The 27001-nt window shown below is 39.8% G+C and overlaps 1 protein-coding gene across 1 annotated transcript in view; it reads left to right on the forward strand.

Annotated features, from left to right (window-relative positions):
* Positions 1-2580: 2580 nt before the first annotated feature.
* LOC129353435 (phospholipid phosphatase-related protein type 5-like) overlaps positions 2581-27001 on the forward strand; it is a 60015-nt gene continuing 35594 nt past the window's right edge. Inside the window, exons 1-2 of the mRNA XM_055022776.1 lie at positions 2581-3011; positions 16392-16524. Coding sequence (XP_054878751.1) covers positions 2808-3011; positions 16392-16524 — 337 coding nt within the window. The 5' untranslated portion in view covers positions 2581-2807. The remainder of the gene's footprint in view (positions 3012-16391; positions 16525-27001) is intronic.

Below are 27001 nucleotides of genomic sequence, written 5' to 3' on the forward strand. Positions count from 1 at the left end.
GAATTCTTGTTTTTTCTCAGTATTTGTCTCATAAAATTGTTACAGGCCCCTATCATCACTTACTGGAGGACCTTGTCCCCTGTCAGCAGAGAGACAGGATGGAGCCGTGCTCCCCCCCTCCCCCCCCAGGTGGAATTATACGATCCAATTGACCTTTGACTTTTTCCTTAGCAGTTTTACATCAATAATATAGAGATCCCAATCTCTGCGCTACTTCTTATTTCAACAACATTAGAGATCGCAATCTCTGCTTTTCCTAATACAACTATCTCAGGCCACACAGAGAAATCTGTTATTTCTCTCACTGGAGAGAATGAGTATAGAGAATTCTGTGTCTTTTTTCCGGAGAAAATTCGGAATCACCTCCTGGCCTATCCTTTAAAGCAGGGGTGCTCAAGTCCAGTCCTTGAGAGCTACCGTCCTGCAACTTTTAGTTGCAGCCTTACTCCAATAGACCAGGCTCAGCTATGAACAGGCCTGGTAACGAGTCATTCATTTGATTCAGGTGTGTTGGAGCAGGGATGCATCTGATAGTTGCAGGATGATAGCTCTCGAGGACTGGACTTGAGCACCCCAGCTTTAAAGAGATCTCAATCTCTCTTTGTGAATTCAGCTGGTTTAATGTTAATGTCAATAAGCTACCTGAAATTATTATTTTTGGTCTGAAAGAGGAGCGATCTAGAGTCAATGCACAGCTTCAGTTATTACAACTAAAATCTAAAGATCAGGTCTGAAACCTGGGAATAGTGATGGACTCTGACCTGAACCTTCAGAGCCACATAAAGACAGTCACAAAGTCAGCCTTCTATCACCTGAAGAACATCTCCAGGTTTTGAGGATTAATGTATCAGTGAGATCCAGAGAAACTCATCTGTTTATCTTTAGTTGCATTGATTACAGCAACAGTGTCTTCATAGGTCTGTCCAACAAATGAAACAGTTGCAGCTGATGCAGAATGCTGCTGCTCGTGTTTTCACTAAAACCAATTATATGGAGCACATAACACCAGTTTTAAAGTCCGTACACTAGCTCCTTGTAGCTCAGAGAATAGACTTTAAAATACTGTTGTTAGTTTAAAAATCACTGAATGGCTTAGCACCACAATATATTCAAGATGTATTGTCTTATCAACCTTCCAGACCTCTCAGGTCTCCTGGTTCTGCTCTGTATCCCCAGAACCTAACGAGGAGAAACAGCTTTCAGCTTTGACACACCACAAATCTGGAACAAACTTCCAGAAAACTGTAAAACAGCTGAAACACTGACTTCCTTTAAATTTCGACTAAAAACCCACCTGTTCAGAGTTGTATTTGAAACGTAATCAATTAAGAATTTTGTGATGGCACTTGACTTAATGTCATGTTTTGATTGTTGATTCTACATTGCATGACTTTGTGTTTTTGTGTTTGTTATGATGTAAAGCACTTTGAAATGCCTTGCTGCTGAAATGTGCTGTACAAATAAAATTTGATTGATTGATATTACTAAATCTACAAATCTAATGTAGATCGTAGGTGAGATTGTCTGCAGCAGATTTAGCTGGTGCAAAGTCTCAAGATTCTTGGTTTTGGGTTGAGATTTTGTTTTTGGGTGTTTCTGTTTTCTCTTGTTATTCCTTATTTCAGGCTCCCTCATAGCGTCTCTTGTTTTCTTATCTTGTTACTTTAGGTTTAGTTATTCTTTTGTGTTTGAATCTATGTCCATCTTTCTTTAGTGATTCCAGTTCGGTTATGTCTTTGTTTAGTCCTTCGAGCTGCTCTAGCTCGGTGTAACTTAGTTCTTATTATTTTTAGATCAGTCTTGTTTCTCTTTTGGTTCTTTCATAGTTTCCCCTCATGTCTTTGTCTCTTTCTAGTTTGTCATGTTTTTTTTAATTATTTTTATTAGTGTTAGAATTATTTCCAACTCTCTTATCTTACTTCCATCACTCTTTTGTTTCCCCTGTATATCTATGCAGTTTTTCTGTGCTTCCTTCTCCCTGCCCCTCAGTCTGGCTCCTGCTCACCACTCTCACCTTCGATCAATTAGCCCATCAGCCCAGGTTTTATCAAGCTCTGCATTTGGGTCCACACTCCAACAACCAATACCATGACACATCTAAACTGATGATACATTTTACAATTCACACATTCCATCTGTGTGAATGTCTCAATTCAATACATTGACTGTGCTAAGAGTTTAAAATTATTTCCCACAATAACTGTTGAATTATTAGCACAGTTATTGTGTTGAATTCAACATAAAATGTGTTGTCTGTATTGCGTTGGGAGACTGTAGTGAAAGTTGCAGATGGACTGAAGGAGAGCCAGTATGGCCCTAAACTCCCGCTCTGCTCAGGGCCTTGTATAACCGGGATACTTCTCTGGACAGATCCTTTATTTTTCAGCAGAGGATTTGACAGGAAGCTCTTAGTGATCCAGACTCATGTGACATCTCCAATTGTGTTTCCGACTATCAATCTGTCCAATTTTTATTCACCTGGAAGTGAACTCCTCCTCCCTCACTCATACATGAGGCTGTCCACGTCTCTCTCTCCTTCTCCCTCTCTTTCGTCATCTCTCTCTCTCTCTCAGTCTCCTCCCTCTCTCCCCCCGTCTCACACACTCTGTGCTGAAGAGCACCAGGAGCTGTGAGCGGAGGAAGCGGGAATAACGTGGCTCCTCGCGAGCAGCCGAGCCGTTATGAGCGAGTCAGCAGCGCCTCTCAGCTCTGCCACCGGCTAGCACCGGGAGGAGAGGAGGAGGCGGGGGGAGGAAACCGCAATAAAGGGGTTTCTAAATAAATGTCTCTCGCTGTCCATCTACATCATGCTGTACTTCCAGCTGGTGATAATGGCCGGGACCATCATGCTGGCCTACTACTTCGAGTACACGGACACCTTCACCGTGCACGTGCAGGGTTTCTTCTGCTACGACACGTCGTACACCAAGCCGTATCTGGGGCCGGAGGACAACAGCGCTGTCCCACCCATCCTGCTGTACGCTGTGGTGGCCGGGCTGCCCACGCTGCTGGTGAGTCCACCTCGCTGCTGTCTCATTCATTACAATAAATGAGGAATGTCAGTCAGCATGACTGAACGGCTGGTTTCTCCCCTGAATGGGTAAAAATGGCAGCCAGACCACTGCTCATCTTCTCACGGTGGGGCTTCCTGGAAGCAGCAGAGTTTACTGGCTTTGTAAAATCTGCCTGAAAATGTGTAAGGAAAGCGATAAGCTTTAGCTTCTGGAAAAAGGAATAAGGACCTTTTTATATTACATGTAAACAATATGACATTCCTCCTGAAAGTTAGTCAGAAATCAAGTTGCAAATCTGTGTTTAAAGACAGAATTCTTTATTATGCTGTAACAAAAGGTTGTTTTTATCCAGATGAATTAAACAACACCAAAACTCTTATGGAAGGAACCATAAATTATCAAGAGTATCTCAAACAAATCATTCAACAAGCGGTCTTTGAAGAAACCACAATCTTTTCAGAATAAATGTAAGCTGAGACTTGTTGAGTCCAAAGACAATGCTGGCGCTACAGAGCATTTATATTTGAATAAAAATGCCTTTTTTGACTTTATTATCATCATTAAATTCTGAAATATAAGATCTAATTCAGTTCTAACGTTTGATGTAAACTGTAGGTGTGAACTATGCTTGGAGTATTTTTCCGTTTTCCTGTACCAGAAATGTCTTAATTGAGAACAAAGTGGAACCAAAGTGTTGCAGAAACTTGACAAATTACAACAATTCTGAATATTCATTCATAAACAGTTTAGTGGCAAATGTGAAATCAAATAGAAGAGGTGAGTCATCCTGCAGAATAAGGAATTCCCTTTGTTGTCTGAGAATCTGGATAACACTCACTGTGGCAGCATCTCGTGAAAGAGTATCAGCCAGACTGAAGTCAGTTTGCTGCCCTGAGAAAACAAGATCAAGAGCTGGATAAGAACTAATCCAGCTAAAGGATCAGCTGTTGTTGCTCATCCACTATTGAGCCCTATTCAATTCATTCATTCATAAAAATACTATAAGATTAACACACACATCAGAAACTGTCTGACAAGCTACCATGTTACACCAGTGTCACCATCTGTGTGAATGTCTTTATATGCCCTGCTATAAATAGCAGGTAGTTTTACCTGCAAATGTCTCCTGGATAATCAGACCTCTGCCATCTATCAACAGCTGCTGCAAAGCCCGGTGACAGCACAGTTTAGTAACATGAAGTCCCATAAAACCCTGTTTAGAACATTGGTAGGATAAAATAGTGAAATATATTAAGGTCATTGAGATATCAACATTTCACAGCTTTACAAGACAAACAGAAATATAGGAATACAAAATAAATATACTTTATTGTCTGATAGTGGAGAAATTCAGGTGTACCAGCAGGAAGTGGAATGATGTAGATTGACTGAGGTAAACATCCAAAAACAGAAAAGCTAGAAAAGAGACTGTATCATTAGGCCAAGTTTACAATATTAAACTTATGTTTAAACTGATTCCTAGACAACTTAATGTGCCGAGGTTGCACATTATCCGACTTATGTGCAACTTAGCAGGATAATTTGATAAATGTAGAAAATATGCACAAATATTTGTGCACTGAAAAATAACAATATTTACAAGAGAATTAAAACTGCAATAACAAAGTTATAAAGACATTTTAAGTTTAATGTGGGCAGAGGTAAGAGGAAGGACCTGTGCATCAATACAGAACATTTTGCCATGTTAAATCACATCAAATTTAACACAGACAGAGTCAAATTTAACACTGTCTGTTTGGTCCTCATCAGAATCAGTGTGTTAAGTGGACTAGTTTTGTACTGTTACAATTTCAGAATTAAAATTAACTGAACATTTAGTAAAACTTTAACACTAGCTAACAGTGTTAATAAAACAATCAAATCGCAGAGAGTAAATATGTTCCTAATAGTTAAAAAGTTACTCTATTGTAACAAATCAACTCTGATTCTTATGGTTTTAAACACTGCATATGGAAGGTTAACACTGGACACTCAACTCCAATGAGAGTTCATACTGAGTTGATTATAGATAACATATTTATCTATGCAGTGGTAGAATTTGACTGAGCAATTTGACTTGCTCAGTCAAATTCTACCACTGCATAGATAAATATGTTCTCTATATACACTTTTGTATTGTCAAATTGCATCTATCAATTATGATACATTTAAAATAAGACATAAGACAAGATTTTTTTTGTCATATCCCTAGAACATAACAAAAGAAATGCCCTCAGTGATAAATAAAATCTCAGTCAGTTCTTATGATGCAGCTAATGGGTGTTAGTGTGTCTGCATGGGGGGGAGCAGGGTTGGAAGGTGGACAGATGGATTTCACAGCTCTTGAGAAAGGAAAACCTGTTCCTTATCTGTGTGGTTTTAGCTTTTTATGTGCTTTTACCGTTTCCCATTTAGCAAAGAATCCTTGGATTTTTCTCCAAATACAAAGTTATTTGGAAAATACATCAGTATTAGTTTTTAGGGGTTACTTGATGTCACAATTTATTTATTTATTTACCTGCAAGAGTCTTCTACAGAAAAGGAAGGATGGGTGGGCATGCTTCTGCCATATTGGACTTAACAAAAAATTATTTCAATTGCAGTGGATGGTCAGTAATTGATAGTGTATAGTATGATGCATAGTGTCCAGTGGGTTGTGTGAATCTATAACATAAAATTCTGTAAGAAACCCAAGAAAATGGCTTTTAGATAGCTGTCCACTTCAGTGACCTCTATGCATAACATGGTTAAATTAAGTCCAGGTTTGGTAACTGACTCCCACGATCCACTGGGCAGTTTTCATCACAGTGGCCATGTCTTTTTTGTCCTGGACTGTGCAGATGCCGTACAACACAGTCAGACTGAGGCAGAGAATGATGTCGATAATGGCTCTACATTAGTTCTTGAGCAGCTGAGGAGAGACTCCAAACCCCATGCCTTTTCAGTTTCCTGAGGAAGAAGAGTCTGTGTTGCGTCTTCCTCATTAGAAATAAGGTGCTGAGTCTCCTCCCTAAAGGGGGTCTCATCATTGCTTATTAACAGACCCACTGCAGTAGTATCATCTGCGAACTTTAGAACCATTTTATAGGAGTGGATGGCTACACAGCTATGGATGAACAGTGCATAAAGAACCTGAAAAAGTACACAGCCATGTGGTGGGCCTGTATTCAGAACTAGGGTGGATGATGTTCAGTCCTCTATTCTCACAACTTGAGAAGGACCCTGATCCAAAGATACATTGATTATGAAAGTCCCAGGTCTTGGAGCTTCACCATCAACTTATCTGGAACAATGGTAATAAATACTGAACTGAAGATAAATGTACAATTGAGTTAAATCAAATTATCACAGGAATATATTTGACTTCACTTTATTGAACAAAAGCATCTTTTAAAGATCCATTGTCAATTTTTAGTAATGCTACAGTAACACTATAAATGGTATGCTTGCCATTATATTTCAGGGCTTCAAGTTAATTGTAAAAAACTTTCAGCGTAAATGGTTTCAGGTGTGCCTGCTGTGCCAAGCAGCTGATCTCAAAAACACATGAACATCAATAGTTCATAAACTCCACAGCACAATAATCCTGTGCATAAAATGGAAGAACATATAAGGTGTTCTATACTGCATTTGAACCTGCTTTTATGTTGGACATCAAATGGATAATTTATGTGCAACTCTTTTAGAATCTTGTCTGGCTGAAGCTTGACTTTGAGGGTGTGATAATGGTTTTCAAAACATGTTCTATCAATTTTCCACAGAGAATCATACTGCAATCTTTTGCTGCAATCATTTCAATCTTTCAAAATACAGGCATCTCACATTCTGCTTCGGTACATAAAACACAATTTCAAAATTTTAAGCAATCTTTTCACCCTGTTTTAGGTGTAACCATCTTCTTTGTTTCTTGATATTTTTAATTGTTTCTTGAAAAAAATATGTTTGGGGCAATGGGGATTATGCTACAGGGATAAAGCATCATGTAGTGATGCTTTGGCTAGAAATTTATTTCAGGAAATAATTGCATGAGTTGTTAATGATGATTAATGATTAGTTGTTTGAAATACATTGACATGTGTCGTGACAAGACAGGTGGAAATAGCATGATATTTAGAAGCAAAAGTAGGAAATTTTAGTGTTTATTGTCTCAATCAGTCCAGCAAAAAGAAGCATCTTGCATAACAAGCACCAAGACTGAATGGCTGTCATCCCCAAATCATTACCCCAAATAGTTGACGTGGATGGACGTTTTACTGCTGATTGATCCCGTAGTATGCAGATATTCTACTAGCAACTTGTTTAGCACATAGAAAGTTACCTTGAATGTTTTTCAGAATGAGCTTCACATCAAATTGTCCAATCCCTCTAGAATATCATGTATTATATCTATAGAGAAGATTTTGCCTTTGTTGAAATACTGATGTAAATTAAACTGATTAACATGTTGGGGCAGATGATTTGGAGGTTGCACTGTCTTTCAATTACCTCAGCAACTATTGTGGATAAAGCACTCTTCTTCTACAGACAAATAAAAACGGTGCATGTGAAAACATTTTGTAGGTCTCATTTAAGTTTGTGGTATCCATTGTTGAAATCAGGTTAAGCACATGGCAGACACAGCTATGATGCTTTGGTTGCTGATATTCTGAACAATAATCTTCTTTATCCATGAGAGATTCAATTTCAATAGCCTCTACCTCCACTCCCAGAAGGTCATCTTTTTCATTGTCATTCACTTTCACTACTTTGTGCCTTAATATTGTTTTCATTAGTGCCATAAATCCTAAAGGCCTTTATAAAATTGGATCCACCGTCATTGGTGGTTCTCACAATTTTTCCCGGATGTTGAACTCTGTATATATATTGTTGAGGACACCAGCCTATGCATTAAATGTGTGGGGACCTCTGCCTGCAAGCAAGAGCTACCAAAACATCTCTCAAGATGTCCAAGGTCTTTCTGTCGAGCAGTCACTCTAGAGAGTGGAAAGCTCTGCCAGTGTGAAGTCCAGGAATCTGTTATTGTAGCTGTGTATTTGACATTTTGATGTGCTGTCCTTACATTTCCTTTCATTTCAGCTGTAGTTTTTTCAATCATGGTTCGAACTATTGAACGTGACATCACAGTGGAGTTAGGCTGAAGCTGCTGCACCAGGATTCAAAATCTTGACAGTCCCACTATTTCAAAAGGGTGGAAAACCTGGACAGCATGGTCAACGCTCTTCTGAGAAATTTTACTGTTTTCCTCGAGTTTTCTTTGCTTGTTGGTTGAAGCACATTCACTGGAGTCAGTTCCTTTCCTTTTGATAGCCATTGTAGTCACTGAAAGGTATTGCTGGAGATGAGTGCCATGCTTTCTCTCAAAATAAACATATGCGCTTAATAAATCGTAATCCTAATTTATAGAATTGGAAAAGAGTAATAAAAACATCAACTATTAACACACTATGCCTTCAAATTAATAATCCTGAAAGGATGGGCTCTTTAAAGCAATGACCTCAAACTGATCTCTCTGAAAGGGCCAGTAGACTCTCTTAACAGATGTCTCATACTTCATTGGAGCAAAAAAACTTCAGCTACAGCTAAGGTTAGGAATGGATACAAATTTAACTATACCAAATCATTTAAATTAATTCTCATAGAATTAGAAAATGATCTGCAATTTTAAAAAATGTACCATGTTGAATTTGATAAAAAAAAATTTAAGCTGGCTTAAAAATAAAAATTCCTCTTTCAAAGGAACATTTTAGCATGAAAGGCAACAAAGTATTTATCATATATTTTCAGAAACGATATTTCAAAACTTAGGTGTCTCCATCAGTGGAAAACACCATCTCAGATGTTAATTACTCATCTCTGTCATTTACTCCTCTCTGCCTCGATGTAGCAGCTAAAACTCTGAGCCAGCATCACTCCAGCAGTCCTTAACTACAGTCATTTCCAGTAAATTAAAATATTTTCTAAAAGTTAATGTATTTTAGTAACTCAACTCACAAATTAAATACATCATACAGATTAATTTTCCATTTATTTGTAAATGTAAATTTGTTGTTTACAGCTAATGAAAACATGACATTTCTGATTATCGTATTTTCCGGACTATAAGTCGTAATTTTTTTCGTAGTTTGGCTGGGGGTGCGACTTATACTCCGGAGCGACTTATGTGTGGAAATTAACACATACCCGTCTCCACTCAACAAAAATATACACGCAACACTTTTGGTTTTGCTCCCATTTTTCATGAGATGGACTCAAACATCTAAAATTCATTCCAGAAAAACAATATTACCATTTCTTTCAAATGTTGTCCACAAATCTGTCTAAATGTTTGATAGTGAGCACTTCTGCTTTGCTGAGATAATTCATCCCACCTCATAGGTGTGACTGACTGACTGACTGACTGACTGACTGACTGAGGAGCGTGACAGGTATAGGAGTAGGGGAGCGTGACAGGTATAGGAGTAGGATGGAGCCGGCAAGAAAGAGGACGATTTCCCCTATGTGGGAACATTTCAATTTCATAAGCCCTAACAAGGTAAGGTGAACTGAACATTTGCAGATGCATTAGGTTTGATTATGAGGAACTGTATTATTCACTGTTTCCTATTTTATTTAAAGGTGAGGTGTTTATTGTGCTCTAAGGAGTTGGGGTACAATAATAACACAAGCTTTAGCCTATTCACTACCCACTTCCTAGTTCCACAAGCACTTTCACTGTTCTCTGCCTGATTAAGCCCATGCCATTTTTCTAGAGTCACATTATTACACAACATGCCATATTACATGACACATAATTTATGTAGACAAATGATTTCGTCCTACACCTTTTGTGACCTCATTCCCAAGAGCCATAATAGACAAATATTCAATGCATTACACGTGTTAAGATACAGCTGGCTGTGATTATACACCTGGCAAGTAGGTGGTTTCATGTGCACATGAAGCTTCAAGAAATGAACCCTTTCTCGAACCAGTTGGCTCAAGTGGTTCAATGCCTCATGAGTCTTCATCTCACCATCACTAACAAAAAGGGTCACCTGGCCAATTCTAGGCCAGGAAAATTGGCCTGACATGCACAGACATGAAGTTGTCAGTGCATGTCATGGTTCCAAGCTCACTGGATACTCAGATCTGTAGCTCCTTTGTCTCCAGCTCTCCCCCTCACACCTGATTGGGAAAGCTGGAGCAGGCCTGAAAAACCACTCCAGGTGCAATGATTGAATACTCTGTGTGACTGACTAAAACTCTAATCAATGGAGCAGCAAAGGCGGAATTAAGGGCAGTTTTTAAGGGCAGTTTTTACCCTGGATTACACCCTCCCCCCTTAAATCATGCACGTCCCGTAACATGTAAACATTAGATAATATGAACAGTGCTAGAAGTAGTGGATGTCAAAACTAGAGCATCTGACAAACTATGCAATAACGACTGAAATAAGCGGATTGCCGAAAGTGTTATATTGCAGTCATTTAGGAGCCACTCTGTGACATGTTGAACGTTTTGGAGGAATGTCATTAATTTGATTTATGCCATCAAAGTTTAGGGATATATTCAAAGTAATTTCAGAATCAGGAGCTTGAACAGTTTCACAAATTGGGCTTTCTGGATCAGGCAAGTCTTCAGAATTAGGTGGGACTTGTTCTACAGACACATCAGATTGCTCTTCAACACTGAATTCTGGTTCAATTGATTCCACTTCAACAACTGACTTTACACTCTCAGAATCTGAAAGAATTTCAACAGATTGTTTCTTCTCTGGAGAGGTTGTTGGAACAACAGAGTTCTCTACAACATCAGGAGGTGATGACTTTGTGAGTGTTTTCTCCATGTAAAACGTCACTGGAGGTGGAACTAGATAGAATGGAATCTCTTCTTGTTCACAGTCCTCACCTTCTGCAGAGTCATCAGGAGATTCTTGCCATTTCTTGATTTGTTGACGTGACTGGGGTTTTGTAACTGAAACCGTCTCAGTTGAAGATCTCTGTGTAGTGTATTGGGCCATCTTTGCACTCTGGTTTTACTGTATAAACTGGAAGATCTCCAGCACACTTCACCACTACAAAGACATCTTGTTCCCATTTATCACAGAGTTTGTGTTTACCTCTAAGTCTCACATTCTGCACAAGTACTCAATCTCCAACTTCTAGCTTGGATGGTAGAACCCACTGATCAAACCGAGTCTTGTTCCTTTTAGTACTCCTGGCAGAGTTCTTTGATGCCATCTGATAACTCTCTTTCAACAGTGACTTCAGGTTCTGTACATACTGTGAATGTGATGAACATTTCTCTTTACAAACAGGAAGACCAAAAGCGAGATCAATTGGAAGTTGAGGACAGCGTCCAAACATAAGTTCATAAGGAGTATACCCTGTCACTTAATTTCTGGTACAGTTGTACACATGAACGAGAGGTTTAACATATTCTTTCCATTTTGACTTCTGTTTCGGTTCAAGAGTTCCTAACATTGCCAGCAGTGTACGATTAAACCTTTCTACAGGGTTTCCTCTAGGATGGTATGGATTCCTATCACAGCACATAGCTCTTTTATCAACTTGGACTCGAAATCTGAACCTTGATCTGTATGTAGTCTTTCTGGTATTCCAAAATAGATTATGAAATTATCCAAAAGACATTTGGCGACCGTTCTTGCCTTTTGATTTGGCTTTGGAATGGCAATGACAAACATGGTGAAATGGTCTGTCAGCACAAGAATGTCTTTGGTATTGCTGGTATCAGACTTAATACTGAGGAAATCCATACAAATGAGTTCCAATGGATGTAAAGTCCGAATGTTCACCAATGGAGCAACTCTTTCTGGCAGACTCTTCCGACAAACACAACGTCCACATGTTTTTATTTTCTGCTCCACCTCCATAGCCATTCTTTGCCAATAGAATCAAGCTCTAACAAGGTCCAGGGTTCGCTCCATTTCTGGCGGGCCATGTCATTGTGGAGACTACAGAGAACAGATTCAATACCAATTGGTCTGCTGGAAGGATCAATTGGTATTTATGTTACTCATGCTCCTCCCGCTTTCTGTAAAGAATGCCATCAATCATCTCCAGTTTAGTTAATTCTCTAAGGAGAAGGAGGAGGAGGAGACGGTGTTGTGTATCCTGACAGGAAGTCCATGTGTATCTTCAAAGTAGCAGAAGCTACTATCAGGATAGTAGCTACTATCAGGATAGTAGCTACTATCAGGATAGTAGCTACTATCAGGATAGTAGCTACTATCAGGATAGTAGCTTCTGCTAGCAGGGGTTTGTCAGCCAGTTAGTCGTTATCCAGCTCACAAACTTGAATTCTTAGCACTAAAATGGAGTGTAACAGAAAAGTTTTATGATTTTTTGTATGGAGCGGATTTTACAGTGGTCACTGATAGTAACCCCCTTACTTATATCCTGACATCAGCTAAGCTGGATGCTACCAGTCATCGTTGGCTGGCTGCACTTTCTACCTTCTCCTTTACGTTGCAGTATCGAGTATCTGGATGCTGATGCATTTTCTCATCGTCCCTGTGGAAAACCTGTGACAGATGAGGTTGCACATAAAGATCAGGAACTCATCTCTCTGTTTGCTCAACAACATCTTTTAAACAGCAGCAACAATGAGATATTACCTGAAGTGATTGATGCAATTTGCCAAAGTCATCTAGTTCGGACCAGAGTTGAAAGGAGGGGTCACAACAATACAGATCCTGGTGCAGAAGCTCTCCTCTCATAGACTGAGTCCCACACTGGGGAACTGGATTCTGGTCTTCATTGACCAACGGAACTTAGACTGTCAGGATACACAACACCGTCTCCTCCTCCAGCACCTTTAACACTGGCTCGTCGCAGGCAGCATGCTGAGCCTCTTCTGCCTAAATGATTCTTACCTCAGCAGTGGCTGCGCATTTCTGCTGAAACCATCCCCACCAACTTCGACCTCACTGCAGGGTGTGATTGCCTTCTTCTTTCACTTGCATAATATCTTTTTGACAACTAGAAAAAACCATAATGCTCAAATTGTTGAATGATGACCTCTGGAATTTCTGTTATGAGACAGAATGGGGACAAAATGGGATAGTCCTCCATCTTGTCTCAAGAGTCTCTTTGTGAAGCAATTTCTATTGCTCACATACCAGCCAGTGTTGTTTTTCCATCTAACATCTGTTGTGGCTACAAACTTGATTATCCTGCAGATGGAGAAATTTTGAGCCAGTGGGAATGACAGTGGAAGCTGTCTGGAGAAAGGCTAAATGACCTGCTAAACCTTGTCCTGTGTTACACTGCTGAAGATGACAGATGAGTGTCCTGGCATAGACGTCTAGAAAATGAAATAAGTGACAGCTTAAGTACAAAGGATTGAGGAAAAGAAAGAGTGCACAAGTTCAACATCAACAGAGGAGGAGTTGAGCCAATAAGCCATAAAAGGACGGCCTGACCACAACTTCCGGCTACAGTCTGCAGAGAGCAGGTCCAGTCAGAAGGATATGAACAGAAAGCAGAGAACACAGGGAGGTAGTTAGGGACTAAACAAGTAACACATTGTCACTGTGGTGCTGTCAGCTCCTGTTAAAGCTGATGAGGAAGTGGACATATTGTCTTTGGCTCTCAGTGCTGCTAAGCCAAGACTGCAGTCTGACCTTGGACCTCAGCTATGCCTTGCCTTTTCCAAAGGTGGTTTCTAAAAATGTTGGGTAGTTGGAGGAGACACAAGTATTAAATAAAACTCACTGTGGTTCTTTTTAAAACAATTGCAACTTTTTTGTGAGTAGTTATAATTCCAGAATTTCAATCCCAATAACAAGAAAATTAGTTGCACAAAGGCCAAAATTACTCTTAATTTACAATTTTTCTTACTAAATTTCATGTTCATATTTTCCACACTTCAATAATTTGCTGTGTGAAAAATATTAATACTTTCTATGGAATGTTTAAGACTGTGTCTAAAAAACGGTGGCGAACATTTGTTTTGAGAAAAAGCTAAATTTCCCTAATGTTTTTCTGAGACGTAGCACTGTGACTCCCAGAATTGAAGAACTACCATTTGATAGAAACAGGCATCTGGGCACTAAGGGAAGGGATGGGTGCATCACAACAACTGCTCAGTTATCCATCTTTCTGAGACAAGCTGATGAGGACTTCAACGTAACAAGAAAACGTCTAGCCTTCCACACATACACAGCCAGACTACAGGCACAGATTCATTCACATCTGGCTGTTCAGTCGATGATAGAATGAAACAACAATGGAGTAGAACTGAATGAGTAGAATTAAAACTTATTGTCCACTGACCTAGGCTGGAGAACGGAGTGGACCAAGGAGGTCACTACAGCACTCACCATCTGGCCCTCTACCTAAAGTAACTCAAGTTTGATCAACAAAGCAATAGAAGAGAAAATTGAATTAATTACAGAATTATTATTACTTAATTTTAATCCCATCTGAACCCTGTGTGAGGATGTTGGGCATTTTTGCAGCGACAGCAGCCTCAAACCAGCAGCAAGCAGACAGAAACATTTACCTCCCACACCGTGGGCTCCTGCTGAGAGAACCAGTTGCTCCCAAGATCACACAACAGTCATTTGTGCACAGACTTGTGCACACCTGGATGCACTGTATTATATTAGCTCGCTGAACGTCATATGTGTGGATGTTCAGCCCACTGGAAACATCCAGAGCAGGAATGGTTTGGGAGTTGTTAGTTCAAATCCCAGAGCATAGAACCTCTGAATTAAACATTAACTCCTTAGTAGGCTGAGTGTGAAACCAGCCAGAAGCACATTTCCCGGATCAGAATCGCCATGCGCCGTCAGGAGCACCCTGGCAAATGAAGCAAATCAGCCACACGGCTTAGATGATGTAAACCGTTCCTCAGTGAGAGCACAATAAATAGACTCCCATTCCAAACCTGGCATTGCATTTTTTCTACTACTCCCTTCCTCTAAAGGTAATTTAGAAAATGCCCCCTGACTCATCAGGTGCATCATCTGTCTGAGATTAAAGACACCAGACTGAAAGACATGTTACTACATCAGAGTCATGTCAGGAACTGCTAGTTGCTGACTGTCTTTGATAAGCAGTCATCAGTTTTCAGTTTTTTTTTTTATATCTTTCACAATGAAACATTTTGTCTAAGAAAGGCAAAAATCCCACAGTGGGAAAGAGTTTTCAGACAAATTTCTGACAGCAAAAGGTTGGTGAGGTCTCTAAAACAGGGACATCTCTACAGGCAGTGTCTTCTGAACTAAAGAAAAACCTCAACATATAACCATAAGTGCCCACGTTCACATAGAAACACCGTTGAAGAGAACCAAGAAAGTTTTTTTTATAACGAGTTCCCAAATGGAAATTTCTCCCTGTTGTATTCATGTGAACAATAAAAACTCCTCTTTCGTGAAAACAGACATATTAGCCCAGCTTCTACCCTGACCTATAACCCTAAACATGTCACAAATAACAGGAGAATTACATGTTTATCTTATAGTTGATAAGCTTTATAATTCAATGTGACACAGAGAAGTTTCTATGTGATCACTACTCACAAAGGCTTCACTTGTAATTTGCTGGTCTCCCTCTGGTTCTTGTTTTCTTGTGTTTTTTAATGTGATACTAAAGAGAGCTGAGGGTAAAACGGGTTTTGTGAAGTATGGTTCTAGTTGCTGAATAATGGCTGCTGTTACTTTTTTCTCTACAGCTGCAGCACAGCCCCAGCAATGAGAAGACACTGTTCTGTGTGCAAATAGAAAAATGAACCAGGATCATGTTCAGTTTTACGGACCGATGAAATAGGGCAAAGCCTGAGTATCATTTCAGTTTACCAGACTAGAACTGGGCATCTCTAGTCTTAGTGGTTATTAAAGTTTGTTAGTCATAAAAACACTTACACATCCAGGTTTCCCTCAGAAAAATAAGCCAGGTGGTCAGGGCACAGATATTACCATATACCATAAATACCATATTTTTGTATTAAAAAATGTCAGGCTGACAGGAAATGTAAAAATATTACTGGATAATAATGGAAGACACTTATTTAAACACAATCATAGAGCTTTAAAAGCAACAGAGCAAAAAAAACATACTTGAAATAAATCATTTTTGCACTGCTGTTAAATCCCAATCAAGTCATCAGTGAGTGGATCTTCAAACACAATGTAATTCTAATCACAATTAGAGCTGGCCCACGGTATAAATAAACTAAGAAGCAGTTGAAAGCCCCAGACATTCAGGGCCCCATATAGGACATTTTTAACACACACTGGTCTAGAATTTTAACATTTATAATCCTGGCAAAGATGTTTTTACTCTCACATGCATTTCCTTAAGAGTATTCTGATGAAAATATTCAGATGAACTGAATTCTGTGATTTGTCTCTGATCTTTTTTTTGCCATTAGATCACAATCACTGAAACGGTATTGTTCCTGGTCCAGTACACATCCAAAGAGTTTGATCGCTCAGAGAAGACAGTGGCAACTGGTGACTGCTGTTACCTCAACCCGTTGGTGCGCAGAATCTTCCGTTTCCTTGGTGAGGCTCTCATTTTTTCAGGGTAAATGAAATGGACCTCTTCAGCTCTTTTCTAGTCATGCAGACCAATCAAAGCTGCACTCCCAACATTCACACATTCATACCCAAGTCTGTAGACAACAGAAGATTAGTCTGGAGGGGTTAACTGGGATCAATCCCACAACTTTCCAGTTAAAATTACTCTTCCCAATGAAACACTGGCTCCCCAAATTGGGAACGTTTTCAAAGGAGTCACTGCCAAACCAATTCCACTAAATTTACCTGAGTTAAATTTAGTGGAAATGTTTTATACCCCAGGCTCAGACTCAAACATCTATAAACTGTTCACAATCTGAAGAGACATTTCAAAGGTTTTTTGTGACACTGGGCACTTTAACCAGAACGGTTTTCCTCTTGACTTTTGGTATCTCTACTTTACAAGACTAAGAATATTCCTGGCTATATTTTGCATTTGCCTGTAAAGGATAAAAGGGAAAAAATGCTGTATTTATTGTTATCTGCTGCTTTTCGGGGGTCAGGTCCGGGGTAACAATGTGTCCTTCATGAAAAATCACATTCTTTTCACGGCTCTTTACCCTGAACCAAAGACTGGAGTCTCAGTGAAAGTGGCCCTTTAGTTTGTACAACTTTGCTTGCTTATAATGCTTTGCACACGTCAATAGTTATTATTTGCTATTGAATTTAACAATATTGATTTAATCTGCGAAAAATGCAGATTAAATGAAAGAGGGTCTATGTTTTATAGAAACATATATTCAGCTCCTCCTCTGAAATTCTAAGATGTTCCCACACTCTTTTAACAGTTTGACATATATTCTGTGTCCAGTTATTTATTTTTGTTACCACAAAAATAACAAACTTTTGTTTGTGGTAAACTTTTGTTTACCACAACTTTTGTTACCACATCGGCCCCCGCCCAGCTCCCTTTGTTAAAGCCACCGCACTTAAAAAAAGTTTGCTAAGCCACTGACTAATTATAAACTTTCAGTTTCTCACATAATATTTTTTTTGAATTGGTAAAATAGGGTAAATAAATAGATGTGATTAATTAAAGAGAGAATTGATTAATTTAACTCTCAGCTGCTCAGCACTCTAGGAACCTACAGAGGGCCCCTGCCAGGTAGCCAATGCTGAGACTTTAAAACTGGCTTAATGTGAATTTATATCCAAAATATATCAATGAAGGATGTTTGTCATTTACTCCTGCCCTCAGGATCATTACTGCATGTCCTGCTCTTTTTCAGCTCAAACTCTTCTGGTGAAACAAAATAGTTAAAAAATTATAATTATTATTTAAAACTTTTTTTCTTGTTGTATGTTGTAACTCAAAGCTCAGTTCCCTATGTGATCATTGTCAGATTTTCATTTGTTAAATGGGATTTGTTATGCAGAATTGTCTTTTTATACTTTTTGTATATTTGGTCTCAACAGCTTCTAGAAGCAATCAGAGCTCTAAAAACAACCACCCAGCCATTTCATTGGCAATCAATTAGTGTTTTTTGATGTCTCATCAGTTTGCAGAAAGACAAAAAAAGTTATGTCATGAAAACGTCTGAATGGGTTAGTCTGACCCGGGATCTCATACAGGGTGAAAAGCTCCAGCAGGCCCTCTCAGTCCCTCCTGAGGTTGTTTCTGTCCAGAAAATGCTGCTGCCTCCTTCATGGTTGTGCAGGAGGCTCCAGTTCTTCTGCTTCTGGTTCTGAGTCAGAGTCAAAGATGCATCTGCTGGTAGCCTTTTGATGTTTATAAAGTGTAATCACTGAGCTACTTTGCTAGCTAAGTAGCAGCAATTTGCATAATGATGATGCAGCCCTGAAACAGTTCAGTCTGGAAGGTGTTCAAAACATGTAGAACAGGGCAGGTGAAATCTTGTTTTATATGTTTTATATAACCCATGACCTATAAAAACCGTTCAGTGGAGCATAATACTCCTCTACATTGAGATGAGGACAAATGGTAGAAGTTTACAGAGTTTGCTGCTGTTGGCAGACCAAATGGCATATATAAGAAGAAAAAGATAGTTTGTCATTACAGACTTGAAGTCAGAATTTGACTTATAGACATTTCTGTTATTTTATTGACTGTGATTAGCTGCTGATGCTGCTATGTTCTTCTCACACATGCGTACACACGCGCATACACAGCTCGATCATCAGCAGGTCTCTCTCATTATTCTCCCAGCTTTACCTTGTTTGGCTTAGGATTCTTATTAGCATTGTGAATGGAAAGACTGTCATTTTTCTATAAAGAGACTGCAGCAGGTGTGTAAACAGTCCACATGTTTTGATATTGTAACTGTTCTCTTGTATAATTCACCACAGTGAAAGCTTAAAACAGCATCAGCAGGGACACCCAACATTTCCTTCCAAGTCCTCCTGACCTCGAGCAGAAGCCAAACGCTTTCAGCTTTTGCTTCTTTTCAAATTTTTTCCTGCTTTATTTGAGCTAATATCAAAACTCACATGTTCCACTAAGTGTGCCTGCTTCTGTTCTGCTTTTGTATATCTGCATATGTGCCAGACAGAGCTGGTTTATTCCCACTGGTTTCTGCATCTCCATCTGCAGTGGAGCGGGAGCTTCATGTGCTCAGCCATCTCGCAGTTTCACAGCACTCTCCTCTCATTCATGCGTATCCAGGCTTTGCATAATGACTCAGTGTGGCTGCGCTGGTCGGGGAAGATTAAATTTAGAACAGAGCTAAGGGCCGTGGAGCTCTCACACACTCCACCAGTGTCTTCAGCTGTATGCAGTCAGAGCTTTGTGTTGATGCACAGTCCACTCAGTCAATCAGTAAGATACTATGCAGAATGCTAAAGCTTTAAGTGTATTTTTAAATTAAGGGTAGTAATTTTCTATTATAAAATAGATTATTTTTGCATAGAAGAATGACAATATGAGCTATGAATAAACCTTTCCCTTCTGCTCTTTTCTTTTCATTATTCCTGGGGTTAAGGATCTAGGTCAGGTGTGGGCAGTAAGGACAGAAATATCATCCTAGTGGTATTATCTTTATTGGAAGGAAGTTTTTTATTGCATGACATCAAAAATCCTACTCACTTGCCTCCTGTGCTACTTAAGTTCCTGTCTGATTTTTATTTCTCACTGGTTTCTGGTTTGGTTTTGGTAGGTTCATGTTCACTCACTGTTATTCCTTCTTCATGCCCAGCCTGTTATTTAGTACTTTTTTAAACTTATTTTACATAAACCTCAGCTATGGCACTCTACTGCCGCTGTTGGTGCTTTGGCTCTTTGTAATTCAACCTCACCAACTACTACAAGAATCATGGATAATCTCTTCTTATGATGGGAGTATGTGGATACACCTGCAAGTTTCTTATATGTACCACTTTTACCTTTTCACTGTACTGCAGAAATGTTGCTGTTCTGCATCCTCTGCAGATACTTCAAATCTGCAGAAGAATATGAAGAATATTTCTATTCTATTCTATGCAGATATATTCCTCTTGAGTGTAAGGGTGACAACAGTCAGATAAACACATTTTATAAAATTAACACTTTCACACTGTGTTGTTCTGTATTCAACCCTATGCATTGACTTTGCCCAAGTGTGTGTGAGCACTGGTGAGCGGAGATTCTGGGTAGCTGTGGTAACTTTGATGTTGACTTGTGTAGAACTACAGCTGTGTGGCGATACTGGCAGTAGATCTAACAGGAAGTGCATTACAAACACACACACACACATATACATATACATGTATACACACACATACAGGTAAAATTCAGATATTTACATCCATCTTATAAAAAAAATTAACCTTTCTTCTCATTGTTGGACATTAATTTAGTCTAAATTTTCCCATTCATGGCAGGTATGATCAAAAATATTTCTGATTAACCATCTATCTGTTGCCTTAGCCTCCATCCTTCAATTCTTCTCAGTTGCTATAACCTGCACCTGTTCAAGCGCTGATACAATGTTCTTTCAGGTATTCAGTCCTTGCCAAATCAAAAGTCACATCATGTGAGTAAAAATGTCCAGTAGTCCTTCCATAAGTGTTTCTGACTCCCTGTTCTTGACCAAGCCTTCACTCCCTCTACCTCTTCTCTTATCTATCCTGGATGTGTCATTCGCCAACCCATCGCCGTTATGGACTTCCACTCTGGTCACAGACTCCCGCAGGATCTGAATAATCCCCTTTTGATTATTCTGATCATGCCCTCTTAATTCCTTCCTGTATTCCAACCAAGGTCTGCTCCTACATTCTCCATTTACTCATTGTGTCCATTCTCTGACAAAGATGTTCCCTTCTTGGATTTCCTCTCATCTGCTGTTGACGGTTTTCCCATACCATGAAACCAGTACTCTGAATTAGAGCACCGGTGCTCTAAATCAGGGTACACCTGGACAGGCTCCAGGTTTCCTGTCTCTGTGATGCCCTGTCTCTACAGGACAAACAACCATGCACACACACCTAGGGAGAATTTTAGAAATACCAATTAACCTGACAGTCATGTGTTTGGACGGTGGGAGGAAGCCGGAGTAACCAGAGAGAACCCACACCTGCACAGGGAGAACATGCAGATCCATGCAGAAAGACCCCGGGCTGGGAATCAAACCTACAAGGCTACAAGGCAACAGTGCTACCAATGGCGCCATTGTGCAGCCCCTAATTTTTACCCTTGAAATTAGATAAAGTTACCAATTTTTATGAACTTATCCCAGGAATGATGGGATGACACGCCTGCTGTTATTTCTACTCCAGTTTCTTGGCTCAAGTAGCCAGGGGACTGGCAGCCTCCACCTCAATTCAGTTCAGAGGACAGTTTGGTGAGCGAAGACTCCAATCTTCGAACCTGCTCATCTCAGTTCCAAGTCCTGATGGGGATGGAGCTTGTTAATCTGCTTCCCTGTTTGCCAACCATGCCACATTCTTCATCTTCTCACCTGCTCCATCTCATTCATTCCATAACTCGCCTCTATTCCATCACCAATATGTGATCTACTCATCTCTCTGGCATTCCTTCCATGTCTGTTTTTTATTCCCTCTTTTCAACCAAGCTTTCTGTTTCTAAAGTTCTGGCTCTTGCCTCGTCCATCCTGTAAATGGCGCTCCCTAACATAGCGAGAGTCTGCAACTCTCGCTATGCAGAACCGCAACTAACACCCTGACAGAGTGGCTGTCACAAAGTTCTGCTCTCAGAAACCTGACCCAGTTTTACCAGAAAAAGACGGACCACATTTCAGCAAGCCACAGAGAGAATCTTGTGAAAGAAAACCCGGAACATTGTAGAGTTTAAAAACCAATTGTTGCAAATTCTAAGGAACTGTATGTAAACTTATGAATTTGAGGAAAGTAAAGACAAAACTGTTGCTCTCAAATGGGAGAGATAATTTGGGATTTTAGCTCTTCCTACACTGATATTTAGAAAACAGAAAATAATTTTGCTCATCCTAACTAATCTCCCACAGTAAAAAACATGACTGTCGGGTAAATTGGTGTTTCCAAATTCTCCCTAGGTGTGAGTGTGTGTGTGTGCATGGTTGTTTGTCCTGTTTGTCTCTGTGTTGCCCTGCAACAGACTGGTGACCTGTCCAGGGTGTACCCCGCCTCTCACCCGGAACGCAACTAGAGATAGGCAGCAGGAACTCCTGACCCCGTTAGGGAAAAGGGTGATCAGAAATGAATGGAGGGATAACTGATCTGAAAGAGAGGCAGTTCATTCTAATTACCGTATTTTCCGGACTATAAGTCGCACCGGTGTTATGCCGAGAAATGCAATGCATGCCTGCCGAGAATTGCATCCCCTGTCGCGGGAGCGCGCATCGATTTAAACTCTCACATATTGATGAGAAAACGGGCTGAAATCCAACCGAAAAGAAAACTTTTCAAGATATTCGTAACATTATCACATTTATTAATCATGTAAGACCTAAAATTGTGGGTTTTATTTAGCAAATTAATTGAAATAAATACGTTTTTTTTTTCACGTTTATTGAGACATATTTGTCAAACGTTTTTCAATGTCTGATGAACATGTTCTCCGCAGGTGGTTTGAAATTCCCAGATTTTTCTTTTAACAGCTTTACAAAACTGAGGCCCATTATATAGAACATTTTATATCACACTTAACTGTCTAGTGTAGGGAGATGCATTTTAATTTCTGAGCCTGCTAATATTTGCATCCCCCGTCTATTGTCCTGTTCCATCTGAAAATTATAGCAGTGACTCAGAGAACAAGTGTCCTCACGTATAAAAGGTGAAATCACTCTTAACTCTTTATTTCTCCAAGTTAGCAGGGGGATGCATTTTTTGGCAATACGAATTTTCAGGCTGCCAAAATATCCATCCCGTCTATTTTCATCAAATATGATCGAACTGATATAAAATTGTGTTGCCCTCAGGCAACAAACCACTATTTTGACCCACACACAGCCCCTTTAAATTTTTTTAAGTAAAACATCACATTAAAAGTCTGATGATATGTCTGTGACCAATAAAATTTGAGCTGGACTTGGCTTTGACCTTTGTCTTGGAGTGAAACGATCCTTTTTTGGACCGCAGCTGACTCGGACACACCGCTAGCAGAAGGTAAGATAAATTTCACTTTTTTTACATGTTTAAATTTAAATAATTTTGTATAAATAATATGTGCGATGTGCATGAATAAGTGAAAAAGCATATTTGATTGAGTAAAGACACCATTTGTCTTCATTTATATACTAAAATGGCAGTTTTTCATTCGTTGCCTCAGGGCAACATTGTGCAGTTAGACCACTTTTGTGTGAACTATAACATGCTCATGGATGGAGATGTGTAGGGATGTGTAGTTATCAACATAATCAATTTTTTTCCTGTACTATCTACTATTACTCACAGGAAATGGATGTACAAAGATTTTATAGGCGTGAGGAACATGATCAAGCGGTTAGGCTCATTCCTTCTGACAGTGAGCTTGAGGAGAGTGACAGTGAGGAAGAGTTGACTCCAAAATCAGGTTTGAGGGAGAGTTAGGAGATCAGGGTTCAGTCAGTAGAGTAACATACGGTATGGAATGAGCATGTATGTGCGTTTGTACATCAGTGAGTGAAGAGAGGTATATATGACCTATTCTAATTTATGCTTACTGGTTTCTTTTGAAAACAGATGACCTGCGTGATGACAATGAGTCTGTGGATGAAGAGGAAAATGAAGATGATGAAGTATCACAGGAAGCTGTTCCACGCTTACCCCATTGGAGAACACCCCACAGTGCCAATATTACCCAGAATAGCAGGTCAGTCTTCCAAAATCATCCATCCATCCATCCATTTTCTGAGCACCCTTCTCCCTAACGGGGTCGGGAGTTGCTGGTGCCCATTTCCAGCTGCGTTCCAGGCGAGAGGCAGGGTACACCCTGGACAGGTCGCCAGTCTGTCGCAGGGCAACACAGAGACAAACAGGACAAACAACCATGCACACACACACTCACACCTACGGAGAATTTGGAAAGACCAATTAACCTGACAGTCATGTTTTTGGACTGTGGGAGGAAGCCGGAGAACCCGGGAAAGAACCCATGCACGCACAGGGAGAACATGCAAACTCCGTGCAGAAAAACCCCGGACCGGGAATCGAACCCAGGACCTTCTTGCTGCAAGGCAACAGTGCTACCAACTGTGCCACTATGCAGCCCCTTCCAAAATCAGATCATGTCATTTCCCCCTACAAATACTTCAAGATGTTTTCTTCTGAAGAGATTCTGGAAGTAGTTGTAGAGCAGTCAAATTTATATGCAATTCAGTGTGACACCTGAACCTCGCTAAAAAAGAACTGGAACAATTTATGGGTATAGCAGTATACATGTCATTGTTTGGATTGCACAGTGGCGCAGTTGGTAGCACTGTTGCCTTGCAGCAAGAAGGTCCTGGGTTCGATTCCCGGCCTGGGGTTTTTCTGCACGGAGTTTGCATGTTCTCCCTGTGCATGCGTGGGTTCTCTCCCGGGTTCTCCAGCTTCCTCCCACAGTCCAAAAACATGACTGTCAGGTTAATTGGTCTTCCCAAATTCTCCCTAGGTGTGAGTGTGTGTGTGCATGGTTGTTTGTCCTGTTTGTCTCTGTGTTGCCCTGCGACAGACTGGCAACCTGTCCAGGGTGTACCCTGCCTCTCGCCTGGAACGCAGCTGGAGATAGGCACCAGCACCTCCCGACCCCTTTAGGGAGAAGGGTGCTCAGAAAATGGATGGATGTGTGGATTACCAGGCACCCGCATGCAGCTAATCTCTAATGCACTAATTGATAAACCATTTGTGGCTTTTTGTTGAATGGAAACTTGTTGAAATTGTTGTTGTTGAAATAAAACTTCTTCTAATGTATTTATTGCTTGTTTGTTCATCATTCCACTTATTAAATACATACTACAGTATAAATAAAACCTTGGCGTTTTACTACCATGAGACAACTAACCAAAATCTGGTTTGGGGGGGATGGGGGGCAGGGTGGAGCACATTTTCTGATTGATATATTATAAAGACCCCCTCAAGCTCCCAAAACTAGGGTGAAATATTTTTTCCTCATAAAATAAAAATTCATGCCATAGAGGGTTAGCAGGGGGATGCATTTTTTGGCAATACGGATTTTCAGGCTGCCAGAATATGCATCCCTTCTATTTTCATCAAATATGATCGAACTGATATAAAACTAATAGCAGCAGTTCTTAGAACTACTCTGGTTATGTAGAAAAAGTTATTTGACTCTTAAGACTTTATTTCTCTAAGTTAGCAGGGGGATGCATTTTTTGGCAATATGGATTTTGCTCCTGCCAAAATTTGCATCCCCTCTATATTCATCAAATAGATAGAAAACTAATAGCAGCAGTTCTTAGAGCTACTCTGGTTATGTAGATAAAGTTATTTCACTCTTAAGTCTTTATTTCTCCAAGTTAGCAGAGGGATGCATTTTTCGGCAATATGGATTTGGTTCCTGCCAAAATTTGCATGTCCTCTCTATTTTTCTCTAATGTTATGCTAACAACATGAAACTCTGTTTTGTTAAATTTTAAGCAGGATTGGGGGTGATAGGTGATAAATAATAACACGCTGTTCTGCTAGAATAAATGTGTCCTTTTATTCTGCCACAGATTACAGCAAATTCATTCACACAACAAACAATGCGTAATGCTTAGATTTTCTTCTGAAGAAAATCTAAGCATTTTCTTCAGAAGAAAATGCTTAGAAGAAATCTAAGCATTTTCTTCACAGTGAACGGTAAGACACAGTTCACTGTGTCTTACCGTGACACAGTGAACTGGAGAGCCAACAGTCCGGGTCAGAGCTATAGCATCACGTAATTGGGCATCCGTACGTAACCCACAGCAGAGACTCTACTCTGACTCTACTCTGACTCTACTGAACAATGGGACTTTTCTGCTTTTTATACTCATTACCAAAACAACCTCGAATGAAAGAAGGGAATGGCCATTTCCCCTCTTCCAGATGGGTTAGCCAATCAGAATGCTACTTCCCTGCCCACGACTTGACCATGAGCTTAGAGCGTGATCAATTAGCATACAGTACTCAGTCTTCTGTTGTCCATGACTCGACCGCTGTTGTCCATGGGCTCCAGAGGTGACGACCATGAGCTCATTCCACGATACAGCACTCAACTTCTTAAAATGTGTTGAAAATGTATAAAATGAGCATGAAACATACAATTTATCAAAGAACATAGAAAATTAAACATACAATTTATCAAAGAACATAGAAAATTCTTATATATATCAAACTCATAGCAGTAGCTCATAGAACTATTCTGCTTATGTGGAAAAAAGTTATTCCACTCTTAATTTTTTACTTCTACATGTTAGCAGGGGGATGCGTTTTATGGCAAAGCCTATTATCAGCCTGCCAAAATATGCTTGCCCTCTCCATTTTCCTCAAATGTCATCCTATTGATATGAAACTCATACCAGCAATTAAGGGAACAAATGTGATTATGTAGAAAAAGCTATTTCACTCGTAACTGTTTGTTTTTTTTAAGCTTGTGGGGAGATGCATTTTTGGCAAAATTAATTTTGAGCTGCCGATATTTGCATGCCCTGTTTTTCAGCTCAAAAGTGTGGTGCAGATTTGAAAGTCACTCTAGTAGCTCAGAGTATATGTGTCATTGTCTAGAACATTTCATATAACACATTATATCTTGGCCTTTTGGACTTAATACCGACTGCTATCCAAATTCTTCAAATTGCAGGGCATGCATTTTCTGGCAAGGGACATTTGGAGGCCACTGCTTGACCTTCCTCACCTCTAAGACGACTATTTGGTCTTAGCCATTCATTACTTCACAATACAGTAAGAAATATTCATTAAGAACCCATCCATCCATGCACTAACACTAGATTTCAGCTCCAGAATTGAAGCCATAAAATTAACATCTTACCAAGGTTATTGTATCTTTTCCTGGCATTACCTACAGTAATCCCGAACAGACAGTTTAAAACCAGATGTAATCCGGTTCGGATCATATGGAATGCTAAAA

Source organism: Poeciliopsis prolifica, unplaced genomic scaffold (assembly GCF_027474105.1).
Source record: "Poeciliopsis prolifica strain line A6 unplaced genomic scaffold, Auburn_PproV2 SCAFFOLD090, whole genome shotgun sequence".
NCBI lineage: Eukaryota > Metazoa > Chordata > Actinopteri > Cyprinodontiformes > Poeciliidae > Poeciliopsis > Poeciliopsis prolifica.